Source organism: Ornithorhynchus anatinus, chromosome 13 (genome assembly GCF_004115215.2).
Source record: "Ornithorhynchus anatinus isolate Pmale09 chromosome 13, mOrnAna1.pri.v4, whole genome shotgun sequence".
Taxonomy (NCBI): domain Eukaryota; kingdom Metazoa; phylum Chordata; class Mammalia; order Monotremata; family Ornithorhynchidae; genus Ornithorhynchus; species Ornithorhynchus anatinus.
In genome coordinates, this window is record NC_041740.1 from 26283343 (window position 1) to 26304546 (window position 21204).

General features: G+C 43.5%; 1 protein-coding gene across 9 annotated transcripts in view; it reads right to left on the minus strand.

The window, feature by feature from the left end:
• The window catches only part of MAGI2 (membrane associated guanylate kinase, WW and PDZ domain containing 2), a 902790-nt gene that overhangs the window by 122390 nt on the left and 759196 nt on the right, over positions 1-21204 (minus strand). For all 9 annotated transcript variants that reach the window (XM_029077508.1, XM_029077506.1, XM_029077507.1 and 6 more), the window contains one exon: positions 8626-9267. In XM_029077508.1, coding sequence (XP_028933341.1) covers positions 8626-9267 — 642 coding nt within the window. The remainder of the gene's footprint in view (positions 1-8625; positions 9268-21204) is intronic.

Here is a 21204-nt window from a genome sequence, read left to right on the forward strand (position 1 = left end):
ATTTACCACAAATGACTCTCCCTTCAGAAAGGGGTATCGATTTCCCCCCTCCCAAGGCATTAACAGAATGCTCAGTTGAGAAAAAGCTCACCATAGAAATGCAAAGTTCCCATTATTTATCCACCCAAATACCCTCTTGCTTTCAGTCACCTTTAGAGCCTTTTTTCAGCAATGAAGAATTTTAAACCCAGAATTTATTGGGCGGTATACACTTCAAAATGCATCTGATTCAAAATGCTGTGAGGGCTTTCAAATTGCTATTGAACTTATACTCAAGAAATGCAAAAAGAAATTTCTTTTCTGGAACGAAAGGGGCTCATGGTCCTGATTAAACAGGGTATCCTTGCTGTGGACATGTAAACAGAGACAGTCCCTAACTGCCCAAGGAGCAGACAAGGTTCTCTTCATTAGCAATTTCTGGGGAAGGAATGCTTATCATTAACTAGTAAGCTCTGCCACTTGTCAGCTGGGTGACCTTGGGCGAGTCACTTAACTTTTCTGTGCCTCAGTTATCTCAACTGAAAAACAGGGATTAAGACTGTGAGCCCCATGTTGGAAATGGACTAATGAAATGTGTCCAAACTTGTATATACTCAAGTGCTTAATATAATGCCTGACAAATAGTAAGCACTAAACAAATACCATTAAAAAGAAGAAAAGAGTGGCAGAGTCCTGATACGAACCCAGTTCTTCTGATTCCTAGGCCTTTAGGCCTACTCTTTCCTTTAGGCCAACATAGTGGAAAGAGTAATAACTGCCAGCCCCCAAATGCAAAGCAGTTTAATGTGTTAACATTTGCATAGTTGATAGAGCATGGCCCTGGGTGCCAGAAGGTCATGGATTCTAATCCTGGCTCCACCACTTGTCTGTTGTGTGACTTTGGGAAGGTCACTTCACTTTTAGAGAAGCAGCGTGGCTCAGTGGAAAGAGCCCGGGCTTGGGAGTCAGAGGTCATGCGTTCAAATGCCGGCTCAGCCACTTGTCAGATGTGTGACTTTGGGCAAGTCACTTAACTTCTCACGGCCTCAGTTACCCTATCTGTAAAATGGGGATTAAGACGGTGAGCCCCATGTGGGACAACCTGATCACCTTGTATCCTCCCCAGCGCTTAGAACAGTGCTTTACATAGAGTAAACACTTAACAGATGACATCATTATTATTCTCTGTGCCTCAGTCACCTCATCTGTAAAATGGGGATTGAGACTGTGAGCCCCATGTGAGGCAGGGACTGTGTCTAAAACCTGCACTTGATAGTTCGCTTACCACCAAACTACTATGGGACCGAGATATGCCACATCATTAAAACCTTCCATCCTGTGTATGTAAAACAGATGCATCTAATGCACTACAAAATGCCCCATAAATGTACTGCATTGTGAAATAATGTTAATTAGGAGGATGAGGCAAAACCATAAGACATATATTTCAAAATTTAGGGCATTTAAAATAGCCCCCATTAATACTGTTTAATCACTACTATTATTTATCCCTCCCCGCCTTCTGTGGGGATTTATATTCATTAAAATGTCTATGGTTGCATATTCTCTAATTTGAAAAAAAATGCAGGCAATTTCATACTGTTTTTCAGCAAGTGAGCTCTGGGGTTGGTTTCAAATGCTCATTACTGTAAATTTTTGAGTGCTTGGGCTCTTACTTGCAGGGTTGAATATATGGGGTGAATAAACCCAAGTTCCTCTGGGCATCCTTTTTTGTCCCTCTTGGAAACTACCAGGCTGGATGGCCCACTGGCCTGATCCAGAGTGGCCTGGCTTCTAATGACTTACTTAAGTATGGGTTGGTGGGATTAGCCAAAGGCTACACTGATTTAATTCTTTTACCAGATGCCTTCCATTCCTTTGGAAGACCACCACTGGTACAATCAGATGACAGTGCTGCTAGTGAGACCGACTGTCCAAAAGACAATCTCTTGCATGTACACCGTGTCTAGGTAAATACACCTTTTCTGGTCCCTTGCCATTCTAGTGAGAATTCATTCATTTGTTCTGCATACAGTAAGCACTCAAAAATATGATTGAATAAATGAATGAATGAATGAGAGTACAATGTAAAAATAAACAGACACATTCCCTGCTCTCACTGAGCTTACGTCTAGAGGATTGCTCAGATATCAATGGTTAAGATGGGGATGGTGTGTCTCACCACAAGCAGGCCACATACTTGACTTTTTTATGCAATAGAGGGGATGGTTCCCCTTGAGTCATCCACACTCTCTGGCCTGGTCCCCCTCCTCCCAGCGGCAAGCATTGTGAAGTAGAAGTTAAGTAAATTGGAGTTGGTGATCCCAGGGCTGAATCTGTTGGAAACCCCCTTGCCCTCGTACACTTGGTTGGCCATCGCTGAGCCCAATATTCAGAGCCACTTTGTAAGGAATGGGGGGCTTCTTTTTAGAGAAAAATTAAAAAATGAGATAAGTAAAACAAAGCAAAGAACAACAAGATCATAAAAATACCCACTTGCAGGATACAGGGTAAGATGAAAACTACTTCAGGGCAATTACTAGTTTTTCTACTTTGTCAACTATGATGAAATAGACATAATTTATGGAGGATTTATTTAACAGAGATTGATGGCCAATTGATAGCAATAATAATAATAAACAATTATGGTATCTGTAAAGTGCTTACTATGTGCCAAGCACTATACTAAGCACCAGTGTAGATACAAGATAATCAGGTTGGACACAGTCCCTGTCTCTCATGGGGCTCACAGTCTAAATAGGAGGGAATCGTCATTTTACAGATGAGGTAACTGAGGCACAAAGAAGTTATGTAACTTGCCCAAGGTCCCAGACCAGAAAAGTGGCAGACCTGCAGTAGAACTCAGGTCCTCTGACTTACAGGCCTGTACTCTTTCCACTACATCACGCTGATTCCCTAATGGAATGGAATAATGAGCCCTTTCTCTACTCTGGTACTGCCTTATAGCCAATCAATCAGTAAAAGAATCAACCACATTTATTGAGCACATACTATGTGCAGAGCACTGCACTAAGCACTTGGGGGAGTTCAGTATACAAAGTTGGTAGGTATGTTCCTTATCCAGAATGAGCTTACAGTCCAGAGGGGGAGACAGAAATTAATATAAACAAATTAATTATGGATATATACATAAGTGCTGTGGGGCTGCAGGAGGGTGAATAAAGGAGCAAATCCAACTGCAAGGGTGACGCAGAAAGGAGTGGGAGAAGAGGAAATGAAGGCTTAGTCAGGGAAGGCCTCTGGGAGAAAATGTGCCTTCACTAAGGCTTTGAAGGTGGGGAGAGTCATTTTGTGTCAGTTACATAGAGGAAGGTCAGAATCAGGACATGAGCGAGAAGTCAGCAGCAAGATAGACAACTAGGTTGGCATTAGTGGAGTGAAGTACATTCCAAGCACTTAGTACAGTGCTCTGCACACAGTAAGTGCTCAATAAATACTACTGAATGTATTGTGTGCAGGCTGGTTTGTAGTAGGAGAGTAGTGAGGTGAGGTAAGGGGGGCAAGGTGATTGAGGGCTTTAAAGCCAATAGTAAGGAGCAGATATGCCCCAATAGAGTTGTTGTGGTAATACTGGAGATTGAATTCATGGAGTCTACTGAACACCAGCTGGTCCAGTCCACTGAAAAGGTGACAACTCAGAGTCAGATTTAGACACTTCTGCCGGCCCGATCACATGAAAGCCTCTGACAGACCAGACTCTAAGCTGAGGGTGATGGTCTTATTCAAGGTGAGAAAAGAAAGACAGGATTGCTGTTTGCCAAAATCCCTAGTAAGGCCCTGAATTGCAAGTGTGTGATTGATAAGGTTACCAAGTTTGACCGGGGGGGGGGGGGGGGGTTGATCTCTGTGAGGTCAAAGACAGAGGAAGGATTAACTGCAGTTCAGGGTGAAGGTCTTAGATGATTATCTCACATAGCCTTACTCAAGCTGAGAAATGGAAGACAGCACTACCATTTGCCAAAATCCCAAGTCAGGGCCTAAACTGAAAGTGCACGATTGATAAGGTCACCAAGTTTGATTTAGGATGGCCTCTGTGAGGTCAAAGGCAGAGGTAGGATAAACTGTACTTAGAGGCAGGGAAAGAAACCACTCTGCCATTGGTGTTTTCTGAAGCAAAAATTCTGTCGAACATTTTCTAAAGAAATCCACTTGATGTTAACGATCCCTATTCAGTTTTAAAAATAAAGACCCAGCATAAGCAGGATTGTTTTCTTCAAAGATGAAATTGTTCAAGGCCTGGTTGGCAAATAGAAGCTGGAAACTTGGAGGTCGAGGAAGGTGAGGCAAAACAAGGCATGCAGATCACCCTATGTACACATTTCAAATAGAAGTGAACTTTCCTTGGCTCTGCAGCACATCAGGGGACCATCCTTTCAGCCGAGAGCCGAGATGATTACTACTGTTACACTGAAAATTACACTTCTTAGTAGGAATAAAAGGGAAAGAATCGGCAGTGCATCGTGGCCTTCAACAAACTAGATTGCTCACTTGGTCCTCTCTGAATTCTTCCAGCTCTGCAAGCGTTGGCCCAAAACTTTATTTTGGGAACTCGCACAGTGCTGTCATGCCTTCCTACAACTTAAAGCTATTTCCGGGCAAAGCAGTGGTGGTAGTAGTAGCAGTAATGGTATTTACTGAGCACTCCCTGAGTGCAATGAGTTGTAACTGTGCACTTGGGAAAGTACAACAGAAGCAAAATGCCTATTGCACTTGGTTCTGTGACCATTGGACATTTGATTGCTATTGCACTTGGTTCTGTGACCATTGGACATTTGATATTTGCCCCATCCCCAACCCCACAACACTTATGTACATATTTTTAAATTATATATTGTAAATTATTTATTTATGCATATTAATTTGTGTCTCCCCCTCTAGACTCTAAGCTCCTTATGGGCAGGGAACGGGTCTTAATCCTGTTGTATTGTACTCTCCTAAGAGCTAAGTACAGAACTCTGTACATAATAAGCGCTCAATAAATGCCATTGATTGATTCCCTGACCACAATGAGCTTATACCCTAGTGGAGGAACAGAAATAACAAAAATGATTCTTAAGTCCTCTTTCAGCCTGGAACTCCCTCCACCTTCACATACAACCCATCACCACTCTCTTCACCTTCAACCTTACTAAAATCTCATCTCCTCCAAGAGGATTTCCCTGACTAAGCCCTTATTTCCCCTACTCCCTCTCCCTTTCGCCTCACCCTTCCACTTGGATCTGTACCCTTTATTCACCCAACCCTCAGCACTTAAACACATTTTTGTCATTTATTTAATGTCTGTCTCTCCACCTAGATTTTTCGATCCTTGCGGGCAGGGGATGTATCAACCAACTCTTTTGTATTGTACTCTCTCAAACACTTAGAACATGGCTCTGCACACAGTAAGCACTTAACAAATACTATTGATGGATTCTTCCCAAGTTTCCCATTTATCCAGAGAGTGAAATATCACAGGTGTTCCAAAATACGTTTGGCAGAAGCCTCTCCCCAAAGATACTGCCAGAAAGGTCACTGATTCTTACAAAAGGAAACTAAAGCTTTAGTCACCCAAGGCAAAAGGGATGAACTTCTCTGGGTAATGAAGAAAAAATAAATGAGTTTCCTTCAACATGGTCCATGAAGTCGGAATACCTCCAGCATATTACTCTCATTCACCCTGGGTAGCTTCTGAAACAGACAGCTTCTTCCCAGTAAACCTTTTGGCTAATCAATAAATCAATCATCTTTTTTGGATGTTTACATGGGTAGAAGGGTGTAGTAAGCATTTGGGGCAGTACAAAATCCTCTGTTGCACACCTGACATCAAGGCTATACAAATGTCATCTGAAAGAAATACAATTACAGGGAATTGTAATTAGAGAAGCAGCATGGTCTACTCGATAATAAGAATAACAGTGGTATTTGTTAAGCGCTTACTATGTGCCAGGCACTCTTCTAAGTGCTGGGGTGGATACAAGCAAATAGGTTTGGATACAGTCCCATTGGGGGTCTCAGTTTTAATCACCATTTTACAGATAAGGTAACTGAGGCACAGGGAAGTGAAGTGATTTGCCCTAAGTCACACAGCAGACAAGTGGCAAAACCAGGATTATAGTCCAGGTTCTGACTCCCAGGCCCGTGCTCTACCCATTACAACATGCTGCTTCTCTAACATAGAGCTCTAGGATTGAGCTTGGGACTCAGAGTCAGAAGGACCTGGATTCTAATTCCAGTTCTGCCACTTGTCTACTGTGTGACTCAACTGATTGACTTAACTTCTCTGTCCCTCCGTTCCCTCACCTGTAAAAAAAAAAAATAATTAAAAATGCGGATTTAGACTGTGAACCCCATGTGGGCCATGGATGGTGTCGAACCTGATTAGCTTGTATCTACCCCAGTGCTTAATACAGTGCCTGGCACGTAGTAAGTGCTCAACAAATACCGTAAACAAAAATCAGGGCAGTTTTCACCCAGAAATTACCTTCTGTGATGGGCAAAATTCCACTCAAGTGCAACTGGTCTGCCGTGTCCTCTAAGCTAGCTTTGGTCATTGTACACAAACCATACCCTTCTACCCTGCCTGTGTGAATGCCAGCTAGTAAGCGAACACAGTTTGAAAGGGGGGAACCAAGTGAGAGATGGAGAAGAGCAGGCTGAAGAAAAACCAAGGGTGGACAGGAAAGACCATCTATGTACTAATGGCATTGCCCCATTCTGTTTTCAAGCCTGCCTCTTTGTACTCCTACCTGCATGAAGTCTTTACTTTCCCCAAACTGCTGTTATCAGGCTAGCCTATGGCCATGGCCATCTAAAATCCACCTCCCTGGCCCTTTGTTTGAGACTGAACTTCACTCTACAGACAGCACCAGTCAGCAAACACATTTTTAACCAATTTCTTCATGTTACCAATCCCAGAGGCTACTATTTCACTTGTAATGAGTATCTATGTTTTGGGTACATATGTTTTCTTCAAGATTTATTCTCATTTGGCTCTTTCTCTTCTGGATTTCTCATTCATTTACCTGTTTTAGTTTTTTAGACTTTGCTGGTGTGTATTATTGCTTCTAATTTAGTATCTTTTGTATTCTGAAAAGTTCTGCCAGATAATTAACAAAAATTAAATAAGATTGTACTTCATTCTAACACCGTTCCACAACTAAATACTTTACTCTCAAGCTTAAAATTATCTCATGCCCCTGTTTTTTTAATTTTTTAATATCCATCCCCAAAGGGGTACTCAATTCCTATTGCATTCTTATTGCAGGCATTTTTGCTGCTCCTCTCCAACAGACAATTTTCTTGGGGTTCTGAAATTTTCCAGTGTCGGAAACCATTTTGGAGGTCTTTTCCCATGCAAAATTCCTACTACATTTACTCCCTACCTCCCAGATATGTGGTGAGGATTAAAATGAGATGTTTGACATTAGAATGTTTTGAAAAACAAAACAAAAAAGTTTTGGAAATTAAAGAGGGTGTTGTTACTGTGTTCTTAAGTGTATATGTGTGTTCTTATGTGTATACTAATATTTGCTTTCCTTCTAACCCTGTTCTCTTAACACAACACTGCTGATAAATTGTCCACATGGACACAATTTTAACAGGTCAGATTAACTAACAATGATGCTTCTTTAAAGCAGAGCATTTCCATGCTCCCTAATTTGGAGGAATCCATGCCAATCATATCCTAGATCTTGGAACTGGTCCTCTACAAAGGGACGCTAGGTGTTGACCATTAGAAAGGAGAAGTGAATAAAATTCACTTTAACGATTATGGTAGCTAAGGGAAAAACCAAAGGACAGAGCAAAGCTTTGGGATTTTTTTTTCATTCTGTTATCTGTCTGCTCCTTAATCACCTCCAGAATGTGTTTTCTATCTAGCTTAGGCATTAAGCTGTACTGGGTTGGTCATGGAGGCCTGGTCAGTGGAATGCAATGTCTGGGAGAAAAACCTCTTGCGAGTAATATATAAACTTTTCACAAAAAACAAAGTGATGCAGCACATTTGAAGATTTTTTTTCCAACTTGACAGGGCTCCTTTGAGGCGTGCTAAATCCCATTTCTTTGATTTCCTGGACTCAAAGATTCCCGGCAAACTAATATTCAAGTACGATGCTATATTTATGAGTCCATGAGTGCCTGCTTTTTAGATTCTAAGCCTTCAAATGCATTGTTAAATGTCTTAAGCTTCTGGACTCTAATCTGCTCCTTAAGCACAAGGAATGCTTCTACAAACTCTGTTGTACTGTATTCTCTCAAGTTCTTAGTACAGTGCTCGGCACATAGCAAGCACTTGATAAATACAATTGATTGACCCTGGCTTCCCGTTTGGGAAAATATTACTCTCCTTCCTCTATGGAAGAAAAGGAACTGATCTTTTGTTGCCCAGAAAAATCTATTTACTGAACTGGAAACTCAAGTTGAACTTATCAAACTTCTAGGCTCTGGTTTGGCATATTCTTAGGAACATTCATGGCACCACCCCCGACACCCCACCCCCCCAGCCCCCCCATCCCCCAGCCCCAATTTTCCAATTCAACAAATACGTTTTCAGCATTGTTGGGAGATGGGAGACCAGGGATGTTGCAGCTGTTTGAGAACTCTTTCATACACATTTGTCTAGAAATGCCAAATTTTTCGACTTACCTCCTCTGTGGATAATCAGAGATGTCTCACTTCCCACAGGACACTCCTTAAGTATATCCACTACCTCCGTATGGCTCAGGTTGTGTGCATTCTGCTGGTTAATCTGAACAATGAGGTCGCCTTCGCACAAGCCAGGGCATCCCTGAATGTCTAGAATTTGCTTCACCCTCTGTCCGGTGGGACTGTCTGCGATAGTGAAGCCAAAGCCCTGGGTCCCTTTCACAATGGTTAAGGTCAAAAGTTCAGCTTGGGTAGCCCCCGAAGAAGCCATCGATACGTTGTCATCGTGGACCGCTGGGGGTGGAAACGGACCATCGAGCTGACTGTCTGCTGGGATGGAGTGCAAAGAATGGGGTGGTCGATCGGCCACATCTGGGACAGGCTGCGACGTCCTAGAAATGTATTCCAGGTACGTCTCGTAGTTATGCCTTCCGTTGACCGCCAGTGGAGGGACCCGCTCCATTAACGCAAGGGGCGGCACCATGCTGTTGGCTGGATCTTCGGGGTCAAAGGGCAGTGGGTATCCACGGCACAGCACCAGGTTCACGCTCTGGCCAATAGGGACCGACTGGAAGAGTTTGACCACATCTGCGTGAGTGTGTCCGAGGACACACACTTCGTTGATATAGACAATTACATCACCTGGAGAGAGAGAGAAAGAGAGAGATATGGTCAATATGAGATCCCTTCTACCTCTGTTGACTTGAATGGATGGATTTTTTTATGGTTGGTCCTCAGTGCTCTTAGTTCTCCAGGAAGCTGTCAGAAAATCAATAAAAACAATATTTAAATTTACTGGAGGTAATTCAAGGTCACAATTAACCTGCTTACCAAGAGAAATCAAATAATCCCATACAGGCAAAAAGTGCTATTTGTTTTTTGTTTATGTTCAGAAAGACCTTCTAATTCACAAGGCAAAAACAGAGGTTATTACTGCAGAGGTTCACTGGTTCTTTTTTATTAGTCTTATTTTCCATCATAAATGGGAGCTAATTATTAGCATTTTCAAATTCCACACAAGTAGTGTTCCTGAAAAGTTGCTGAAAGGCGTTGATTAGAGGATGAGGGTCACTCATATGGCATTGCGGGAAGATACTGGACTTTGCATTTTAAGACTCTGGATGCTTTGGCTTTTCGGTTTCTCTTACTGCCAGTGCAGGTGGCACTCGATTCATTGGGTTGGCAGGGGTGAGGTCATCTGAAGATCTTCTCATCCTTAAAATGGGGCTGCTGATCTGCTTCCCTAGTTGACTTCCCCAAGAAGGAAGCTAGAGTCAGAATTGGAAAATATTCTGAAAATGGAACACTAAATGCCACATGGCTAATGCTAAAGATCCCCTTTGGGGAGAGGGGAAGCCAACTACCCGAAAACTCAGCTTCTGGTCCAGTTGGGCAGGGGGCCTAGTCCGTTTGGTGGTCCCTGTAGGGGCCGCAAGGGTCCAGGCTGCTTGTGTGGATGGCCAAATGCTTTTCATACCTGCTCAGTCCATTGCAGACCTGGCCTGCCGCAGAAAAAAACTCCCAAGAAACCGGGAAACAGCTGTTTCCACAGGCGTTCCGCCAGGTAGGGGTTGGACATTCCTTCAGGAGTATTTCCGGAACACCTGCTGTGTGCCAGAGTACTTGCCCTATGTGCTTGGGAGAGTATAAGAGGAGGAAGAGATGTGTCCTTGCTCTTGAGGAGATTTTACTTAGACTGTGAGCCCCATGTGGGGTTGTGTCTGACTGGATTATTTTGCAGATACCTCAGTGCTCAGTACAGTGTTTGGCACATGCTTACCACTTAACAAATACCAAAACTATTAGGACAGTCTAATGGGGGAGAAGCCTTAAATGGCATATATACAGTGGAAACACGTGGAAACAAGAGCCACAATGGTAATAGTAAGAGTAAGGAAAAAACATCATCTCCTGACCAGACTCCTGGATCATCCTCCTCACTGATCTCCCTGCCTCCGGCCTCTCCCCTCTTCAATCTATACTTTTTAAAGTGGCTTTTGGCAAACCTCTCTCCCCTCTTTTCAACATCCGATGGCTACCCAATTCCCTTGGCATCAAGCAGAGACTACTTACCATTAGTTTCAAGCCTCTATGCCACCTCTCAGCTTCTTACAATCAATCCATCCTTGACATTTATTATCATTATTATTATGATGATATGCTTACTATGTGCCAAGCATTATGCTAAGTGTTAGGGTAGGTACAAGATAATCAGGTTGGATACAGTTCCTGTTCCAAACGGGGCTCACAGTTGAAATAGCAGGGAGAATAGGTCTTGAATCCCTGTTCAAAGATGAGGAGACTGAGGCACAGAGCACTTAAGTTACTTAAGCACAGAGCAGGCAAGGTGCAAAGCTGGGTTCAGAACACAGGTCGTCTGGCTCCCAGTCCCATACTCTTTCCATTAGGCCATGCTACTTTCCAGCAGTGCTTACAGTGTGCAAACACTGTTAAACTCTTGGGAGAGGGCAGTACTATAAGGTTGGAATACATGATCCCTACTCTCAAGAAGTTTATTATCTGTTTCCTTTTCCTGCTACTTTCCACTCGCAGTGTCCACCTGCTCCTTCGCAGACTTTCTCCATGCACTTCACTCTTTAATGTTCTGCATTTGATCCTTGGCTCTTTCCCTTCCCCTTGCCTAAAACACCCTCTCCTTATCACCTTTCAGACCATCACCCTCCCCATCTTCAAAGCCATCCTAAAGTCCCACCTCCTCCAGGAAGCACTACCTAATTAGATTCCACCACCCCAGTCACATCACCTTAATGGCCATCCTTGGCACTTGGGATCCACTTAGCATTTAGAAATACACAATTCTTTCGTGGGCTGTTTGTGACTTAGCATGTTTTAAGTTGCAGTGAATGTACTTTTTTGAAACTTACACCCTGTTACAGCATTACAAAAAACAGTAATGGGGAGTTTGAAAAAGCGGGGGAAGGGGTAGAGAAGTTGAGGCTTGTGGGGCAGGAAGTGTGGAGTAAAAGGGGTGATTGTGGGAGATAGTGTGGAGAAATCAGCATGGATTTAGAGAAGCAGCATGGCTTAGTGAAAAGAGCACAGGCCTAGGATTCAGAAAGACCTGGTTTCTAATCCCAACTCCACCTTGTCTGCTGTGTGACCTTAGGTTAATCACTTAACTTCTCTGTGTCTCAGTTCCTTCATCTGTAAAATGGGGATTAAGACTGTGAGCCTCATGTGGGGTAGGGGCTGTGTCCAACACAGTGCTTAGTACAGTGCCTGGCAGATAGTAAGCACTTAACAAATACCATAGTTATTATTATCATAATTATTGATTGGATGTTGTATTGAACTTTCCCAAGCACTTAGTACAGTGACTTGCACGCAGTATCCACTCATTCAATCCTATTTATTGAGCACTACTGTGTGCAAAGCACTTTACTAAGTGCTGTACTAAGCAATTGAATTAATACTGTTGATTGATTGATGTTAGAAGTAAAAGACAGGAAAGGTGCAGATGACACCAAGACCTCGAGCTTCTGGGATAAGAAGGGCCACTCAAGAGGCATCTTTATGCCATCTCTGTGGCTGCATATGAAGGAGAACTCAAAGGCTTTCTTGGAAGCACTTGAAGGGCCCCATACTCGGTCCCAAGTACACAGTGAGAAATGGAATCTCCTTGGGGCACTAATGAGATCTTAGCATTTAGTAATTGAATGGAAGCTAATTTGTGGTTTTTAGTGAAATTGATTTTTTTTATTTAATGTATGGAATTTCCTCCCTGGAGACATGAAGCTTATTTAACACTGAATCTGCTAACAAAGTCCAAACAAGGGACCCGCTAGGACTGTAGTGGCCCCCTCTAGACGGTAAAGTGGGCAAAGACTGTCTCTGTTACCGATTTGTACATTCCAAGCACTTACCACAGTGCTCTGCACATAGTAAGTGCTCAATAAATACTACTGAATGAATGGTTGTGGGCAGGGATACTGCAGGCACTGGCTGTGCTCGCATATAGCAGGCGCTCAGTAAATATAACTGACTAGGAGTGACAATTGTGCCAAAGGCAGCTTTGCTGGGCAGCCCATTACCCTGGTCCTCGCTGCCTACTTCACTCCAAAAAACTAGTCCCCAAAGCAGGGCCATTCTGGGGGATACCTTGGCATAAGTTGGTCATGCAGTGAGCCAGGATGGACAGGGAGAAGCAGGACAGGGAGGAGTTGGGGGTGATAAGACGAGGGAGAGGGAGGGAGACCTGCCAAAATTTCTTTCTGATTTCAATCCTCTTGACTGTAAACTCATTGTGGGCAGATAATTTTTTTTAAATGGTATTTATTAAGCACCTATTAGGTGCCAGGCACTGTACTGAGCACTGGGGTAAATACAATCTAATCAGATTGGGCACAACGGGCAGGCATGCAGCAATTATTCCACTGCAGATGTGAATCAACCCTACAAACTCCTTATATTTCTTTTGTGTCTGACAGAGAGTGGTAAGAGCCACTTAAATAGAGGTATTTAACTTTTCTGGAAAGAGAAGGATATTAATTTGGGAGGGGCTGATTTGCTGATGTGGCAAAATGAAACAACATTAACAAACGCTTCATGCCCAAGGTAATTAAAAGAATCCAGAAATGGATGCGGCTTGCCCAGATCTGGAGAACAGAATGTCCACTCCTGGAATTCAGGAGCATAAAATGGTGTAAAAAGCTGCCATTTCCATTGAAGAGTGAAACAAATTTCAATTTAAAAAAACAGACAAAAAGACAGACTATGTCCCTTCAGGGATCATAGAAAGTGAAAAAATTGTTTGCTTTTTAAAGATAGTTTCTGATTTTGCTGGAAGAGCTGACTATGGAATTTTTCCCTCATTCTCAAAATCTTGGCTTAAGAGAACTTTTATGGAGGAAGGCAGAGCTTCTAAAGAACCAGATAGAATTGGGCTGTTGGATCCACTTCCTGCCTGTCCCATCTTCTTCCTTTCACACACATCTTTACACAGAAAATATGCAGGCACATGAACTACATACATGTGTTCTGTACACTCTCTTTAGGTTTTCTGTCTTAAAGCACACTATCGCTTTTAAAGCAAATCAAGCTGCTGTATTCTGTAATACAGCTGAATTGCTGGGGTTTTATTTTTGAACACGGCTCTTCCCGACCTACTGAAAATCGTTCCAGGAGAAGGTGAACTAGGGCCTGAACCTCGATGCCAGAGAAAGTCTCACCATGGGTCCAACTGGCCCAGAATTAGAGTGGCAATCGGGAATATTGGACAGGGAGATGAGTGTGACGTCACCTGTTTAATTTGATAATGCCACAAGCCTCGTTTTGGGGAAGTAGGCTGGTTTTCCATGATCCTAGAACTTTTCCCCAGTGGGATCCTAAAATCCCCTCACTCAAGTGCTTAGTACAATGTTTTGCACACAGTATGTGTTAAATGAATATAAGTGAGTGACTGATTGATCCAGAGCCTGTGAATTCTGAGATGGCATCTGAACTGTGGACCTTGGCATCAGGAGCCATAGTGTAGGGAGGCTTGATGTTGAGAAGGTAAAAAATGGACCTAAAAATTCTGGGACCTCTGGGGTAATGGACAGGAGGCAGACCTGGTGAAGATGGAACTGCCCATTGAGAGACCAGACAATTGTCCATCTTATCTAGATTAATAACAATAATAACAATAATATTTGTGATTTTTGTTAAGCACTCACTATGTGGCAAGCACTGTTTTAAGTGCTGGGATGGACACAAGCATATCGGTTTGGATCCAGTCCCTGTCCTACATGGAGCTTGCAATCTCAATCCCCATTTTACAGATGAAGTAATTGAGGGGCAGAGAAGTGAAGTGGCTTGCCCAAGGTCACAAAGTAGGCACGTGGCAGAGACAGGATTAAAACCCACATCTTTCTGACTCCCAGGCCCATGCTCTATCCACTAGACCACGCTGCTTCTCCCAATCAAGCACTTAGGTCAGTACTCTGCGTACAGTGAGCGCTCAATTAACACTGTTGATTAAGCACCACAGAAGCTTTACAAGCATAGGTATCAAATTCAGATTCCTGAGGTTGATATACAGAAGGTTCACCCCCTCACCCTCTTTCTGGATTCCTCTACGCATTTCCCTCTTGCTGTACTTCTAAACATCCCTCGCCCTACACCCTCCTTCAGGAAATCCCTTATTCCCTGTTCTTCCACAACAGGAGGGGCTCTTCATCAGGCCAGAGAAATAATGTTGGTATTTGTTAAGCGCTTACTAGGTGCTGAGCACTGTTCTAAGTGCTGGGGGAGAAACAGGGTAATCAGGTTGTCCCACGTGGGGCTCACACACTTTTAATCCCCATTCTACAGATGAGGGAACTGAGGCACAGAGAAGTTAAGTGACATGCCCACAGTCACACAGCTGACAAGTGGCACAGCCAGGAGTCAAACTCATGACCTCTGACTCCGAGGCCCAGGCTCTTTCCACTGAGCCATGCTGAGAAATGACCAGGAAGAGGCACTAGAATGGCCAACAGGTGAAAATCTCCATGATCTGCACCTGGGATCTCACTAATGAGGGGACTCGGTGTGAAGGAAGTTAAAACAAGAGAGAAAATGAATGCCAGGAGTCATTCCCTTTTAGGCTACTGGCTTGTGGACCAGTTTTGAACACGCTGATCCCTGTTTAAGTTGGTAAAGAGTTTGGAAGAAAAGGAATGCAAACACTCACTTTAATGTTGTAAAGCAAGCTAGTCCAAGTACTCAGCTGGGATCCCATCAGGTTAAGTTACTTTTGTAACAATCCCCATTGGCTTTACTGAAAACAGCACATAAAGCTGGCTGGATGTAGAGTTCCTTTGCTTGGCCTTTCACAATAGGGCTAAGACCTTGCCATCACCCATAAGATGCTCGGTTTTCTAATTTGAAGTCACTGTCCCGCTGCTTTGCTTTCCTAGTGACGGCTTCCTTCAGAGAGCCTGCCGCATCTCAAAGTCTGCCAAAGGACCAAACCCTGTATGGTCCCACTGCCTCCACCCACCTTCACTTGTGAGACAGGAGAGAGTCCCCGTTACTTGTTGAAACAAAGCCCGCCAGGGGAGCTCCCTGGCAATGTCCTAGCTGGCATGGCCCGGTGCTGCTGCTGAGAAGCTGAGGTCCATAAAATGGCTGGCACCAAAAACGGAGATGGCGGTGACAGAACTGTGGATGGCTGAGCAGGAGGTGAAACTGAGCCAGTGGGGAATTCAGAAAACTCACCCTTTGTCTCTGAATTTCATATTGGAAAGGCTAAGATTTTCTTCAAGCATCAAGGAAGCCAGCCCAGCAGCCGGCCATACACATTATTCACTGTGAACCAATCAAGCAATAGCATTTAATGAATGTGTACCCTGTGCAGAGTACTGTACTAAGTGCTTGTCTACTACGAGTTAGTTGACAAGATCCCTGCCCTCAGGGAGTTTACAATCTAGAAAGTTTTGAGACCGGGGTCAATAATGCTACCCTTAATATATGTGGGGGAATTTGAAATTGACAGAAGACCTTACAACAAAGCCCTTCCTGCCTCATATCCTCTTTCCTCATTTTTTTCCTTCAGAAAGCAGATCCCCTGAATTGAGTAATAATGAATAATTTCACTGGGTATGGGAATGTCAGCAGAATATGAAGAAATATCCCAACAGACAAGTGGCATAAAACAAGAAAAGTATTCTAATCTCCTGCTGTTTCTCAATCTGGGAGAAAAGAACTGGGGGCAAAATCCTAATTTCTGCCTTTTTCTTTTCTCACCTTTCCTCATCATAAATATAAAACATAAGGGACACCTGCACATAACTCTACCTGACTGGGTACTGTTGTATGAATGCATATGGCCTAGAAGCTTTCAAAAACATCTTTGTAAGCAAAATTATTTGTTGGATCAAAATGCAGACTTTGGCAATGCAAAAAGATAACAACAATGCAATCTCCTGCTGCTTTATACTATTTCTGGTTCCAGAATAAAAGCACAGAGTCTTTATGCTAAGTCTTTACAAATCATAACAAGCACAGCTCCTTAACAGACAAGGGGATGGCTTCTCTTACCAAGATTTAGCATTTTTCTCTCATTTGCAGACAAGAAGCAGCATCCTGCATTGGAATTTTTGGTTTACTTCCCATTTTAATTACACAGATGGCTAGATTTGCTCCACTCCCACCCAACAATAGATGCTGAGGTAGCTTGATATTCTTTCTGCGCAAGCTCTGGGTGGTATGTGTCCCCCGAGGAATTAATCAGTCAATCAGCTGAATTTTTTTTAATGGCATTTGTCAAGTGCTATGTGCCAGACACTGTGGTAGATACAAGATAATCTCATTGGACAGTGTTAATGCACTAATAATAGTATTTAAGCATTTACTATATACACATCACTGTCTGTACTAAGCGCGGGAGAAGATACCAGGTAATCAGGTTGGACATAGTCCCAATCCCAGAGAAGGACTCTCTTAATCCCCATGTTCCAGATGAGGTAACTGAGGCATGGAGAAGTGAGGTGACTTGCCCAAAGTCTCAGAGCAGAAGAGTGACTGAGCTTGAATTAGAAACCAGCTCCTTCTGACTCCCAAGACCTGTACTCCTGTACTTTGTACTTTTCTAAACTGTGAGCCCATTGTTGGGTAAGGATTGTCTCTATCTGTTGCCGAATTGTACTTTCCATTCATTTAGTACAGTGCTCTGCACACAGTAAACACTCAATAAATATGATTGAATGAATGTTCTATCCACTAAGCCACGCTGAATATTTGCTGCAAAGTCTTCAAAAGTGCTAGTTGCTCAAATTGTTGAATTTATCTTATGCTACTTACCTCTCCCACAGACTGTAAGCTTCTTGAGAACAGGTGCCCTGTCTTCTCTATCCTTAGCAATTTTATACTTAGACTATGAGCCCTGTTTGGGGCTGACACTATGTTAACCTGATTACCTTATATCTTCTCCAGCGCTTAGTACAGTGATGAGTACATAGGAAATGCTCAACAAATACTATTATTATTCCTTAGGTAAAAGTTCCATTGGTTGGTATGGGTCCAACTGGATCTTTTAGTTCTATTTTGGGCTCTCGAGTACTAAATACAGTGTTCTGCACCCAGTAAGCACTCAATAAATATAGAAGCAGCATGGCGCAGTGGAAAGAGCACGGGCTCTGGAGTCAGGGTTCATGAGTTCGAATCCCAGCTCTGCCACTTGTCAGCTGGGTGACTGTGGGCAAGTCACTTAACTTCTCTGTGCCTCAGTTCCCTCATCTGTAAAATGGGGATTAAGACTGTGAGCCCCACGTGGGACAACCTGATTCCCCTGTGTTTACCCCAGCGCTTAGAACAGTGCTCTGCACATAGTAAGCGCTTAACAAATACCAACATTATCTCAACATGAGCAAGACTGAGCTCCTCATCTTCCCTCCCAAGCCCGGTCCGCTCCCAGACTTCTCCATCACCGTGGATGGCACGACCATCCTTCCCGTCCCGCAGGCCCGCAATCTCGGTGTCATCCTTGACTCGTCCCTCTCGTTCACCCCACACATCCTATCCGTTACCAAGACCTGCCGGTTTCACCTCTACAATATCGCCAAGATCCGCCCTTTCCTCTCCACCCAAACGGCTACCTTACTGTTACGGGCTCTCGTTATATCCCGGCTAGACTACTGTGTCAGCCTTCTCTCTGACCTCCCTTCCTCCTCTCTCGCCCCGCTCCGGTCTATTCTTCACTCTGCTGCCCGGCTCATCTTCCTGCAGAAACGATCTGGGCATGTCACTCCCCTTCTTAAACAACTCCAGTGGTTGCCTATCGACCTCCGCTCCAAACAAAAACTCCTCACTCTAGGCTTCAAGGCTCTCCATCACCTTGCCCCTTCCTACCTCTCCTCCCTTCTCTCTTTCTACCGCCCACCCCGCACGCTCCGCTCCTCCGCCGCCCACCTCCTCGCCGTCCCTCGGTCTCGCCTATCCCGCCGTCGACCCCTGGGTCACGTCCTCCCGCGGTCCTGGAACGCCCTCCCTCCTCACCTCCGCCAAACTGATTCTCTTTCCCTCTTCAAAACCTTACTTAAAAATCACCTCCTCCAAGAGGCCTTCCCAGACTGAGCTCCTCTTCCCCCTCTACTCCCTCTGCCATCCCCCCTTTACCTCTCCGCAGCTAAAGCCTCATTTTCCCCTTTTCCCTCTGCTCCTCCACCTCTCCCTTCCCATCCCCACAGCACTGTACCCGTCCGCTCAACTGTATATATTTTCGTTACCCTATTTATTTTGTTAATGAATTGTACATCGCCTTGATTCTATTTAGTTGCCATTGTTTTTACGAGATGTTCTTCCCCTTGACGCTGTTTAGTGCCATTGTTCTTGTCTGTCCGTCTCCCCCGATTAGACTGTAAGCCCGTCAAATGGCAGGGACTGTCTCTATCTGTTGCCGACTTGCTCATCCCAAGCGCTTAGTACAGTGCTCTGCACATAGTAAGCGCTCAATAAATACTATTGAATGAATGAATGAATAAATACCAGTGATGGAATTGGGGCAAATGCTAATGCACATAAAAAACACAAAAATCTCAGCTCAGAGTCTCTGATTGCTGGTCTGAGGAACTCCAGAAAGTTGAGGAATATTAGCCTATGAATGATATAAAAATCAGAAGATCATAAATATTTATTGCTACCTCAAGAGGCTGAAGTCCCATCTTTAAATAATTCCTTCAGCACAAAGCACTTCCATCAGGATATTAGAAAAATTACTAATTAAAATATAGATTTAACCGTGACAGGAAGGAAATAAGAATTATTTCAAGTATTTTCCAAGCTGTCAGGAGTCATTATTTTATTTCTGGCTCTTTTCGTTTGCTCTTCAAAAGCTTTTACCTTTACTTATAAATTGAATGGCAATTTTTCCTTTTCTTCATCCCATGATTCATATCCTCATGCACAGTGGGTAAAACCTAAAGCCAATAGCAGAAACTTTGGTTTTCATAAGTTGAAAACTGAAGTCAAATTAAATCTTAGGATCTATTCAATCACTTTCAACCTAGTTCACTGTTCCTTCCGTCCAGATTTTCCAATAAATCTTTCTCCACCAGCTTGGCTCCTAAAGGGAAATCCATCAGCACTTGTCATTTCAATTCTCTAATTATTAATATATTTTCCCAAGGAAGGTCAGCGGTACAAGTAAAGTCTGTTGTTCTGAAACTTCTTCAAATGTTGATGGAGCTCCCTTTCACTATGAACTGGCTCAGGGGCAATTTTATCTCCCTAGGACTTATTGCTAACAGTGATTAATAGCTCTTCCCACAGAGAGGGAGAAAATTGGCATGTTTGGTGAATTTGGGCTCTGGACATTTCAGGCCCAGATCAGTTTCCAAGTCCAAAGTGTTATGGACATTCTGTCATGGGAATTATGAGCAGTCATATGAACTAGGGAGAGGGAGGAGGAAGGGACACTAGGACTTTCCTTGGTGGGGGAATGTAAGAGCACGGCTGCTCTGGAGGAATTTCTCTCTTTGTTCTCCCTGACAGGTCAAACCCCAGGATCCGCCCCCCATCCTTGGGAATCAGAAGGACCTGGATTTGAATTCCGACTCTATCACATGTCTGCTGTGTGACCTTGGGCAAGTTACCTCACTCGCTGGGCCTCAATTACCTCATCTGTAAAATGGGGATTAAGAGTGTGAGCCTCATGTGGGATAGGGACTGTGTCCTAGCTGAGTTATTTGTATCTAACTCAGTGCTTAGAACAGTGCTTGGCAAATAGTAAGTGCTTAACAAGTACCACTATTATTATCCCCTCTGCTGCCAGCTCTTTTTTTCACCTTCCCTCAGGAGATAATAATAACAACAGTAACACTAAAAATGGTATTTGTTAAGCATTTACTATATGCCAAGCACTGTTCTAAGTGCTGGGGTAGATACAAGAAAATCAGGTTGAGCACAGTCCTTGTCCCATAATAGGGCTCACAGTTTTAATCCACATTTTACAGAAGAGGGAACTGAGGCACAGAGAAGTGAGGTGATTTGCCCAAGATCACGCAGCAGATAAGTGATGGAGCAGGAATTAGTACCCAGTCCTTGTAATTCGCAGGCTTGTGCTCTATCCACTAGACCATACTGCTTCTCTACTGGAATATTTATTGAAAGCTTTCTAGGTGTAGAACACTGAACTAGGCACTTGGGAGAACGCTGTATTAAAATCACCAGTGTGCCGGTGATGAGGGGACCCACCAAATACTGCTCCAGCATTTAATACAGCACTGTGCACATGGGTGCACTCTTAGAAACACTTGCTGCTGATCATGATCCAGGCACTGAAGTAATACGAGAAGAAAAGATAACCCACTTAGCAAAACAAGAGGCAGAAGAGGGAGCGCAAGGAATATTTATTTCCCCAAAGCCAGACCTAGAGACTGGCAAATGAAGATTAAAAAAAAGCTGGGGCTTCTGACCTGGTGTCTGCCTCTGCCTCATGGTATGATATCATGCAAACTACATAGCTCCTTGGAATCTTAATTTACTCATTTAATAATTGGGTTTAATAAGACTCATTTATCCCATAGGGGTATCTGGACATTTAATTAATGTTAAGCACTTGGGGAATCTCTGGATGAAAGGTAAGAGAATTATTATTGC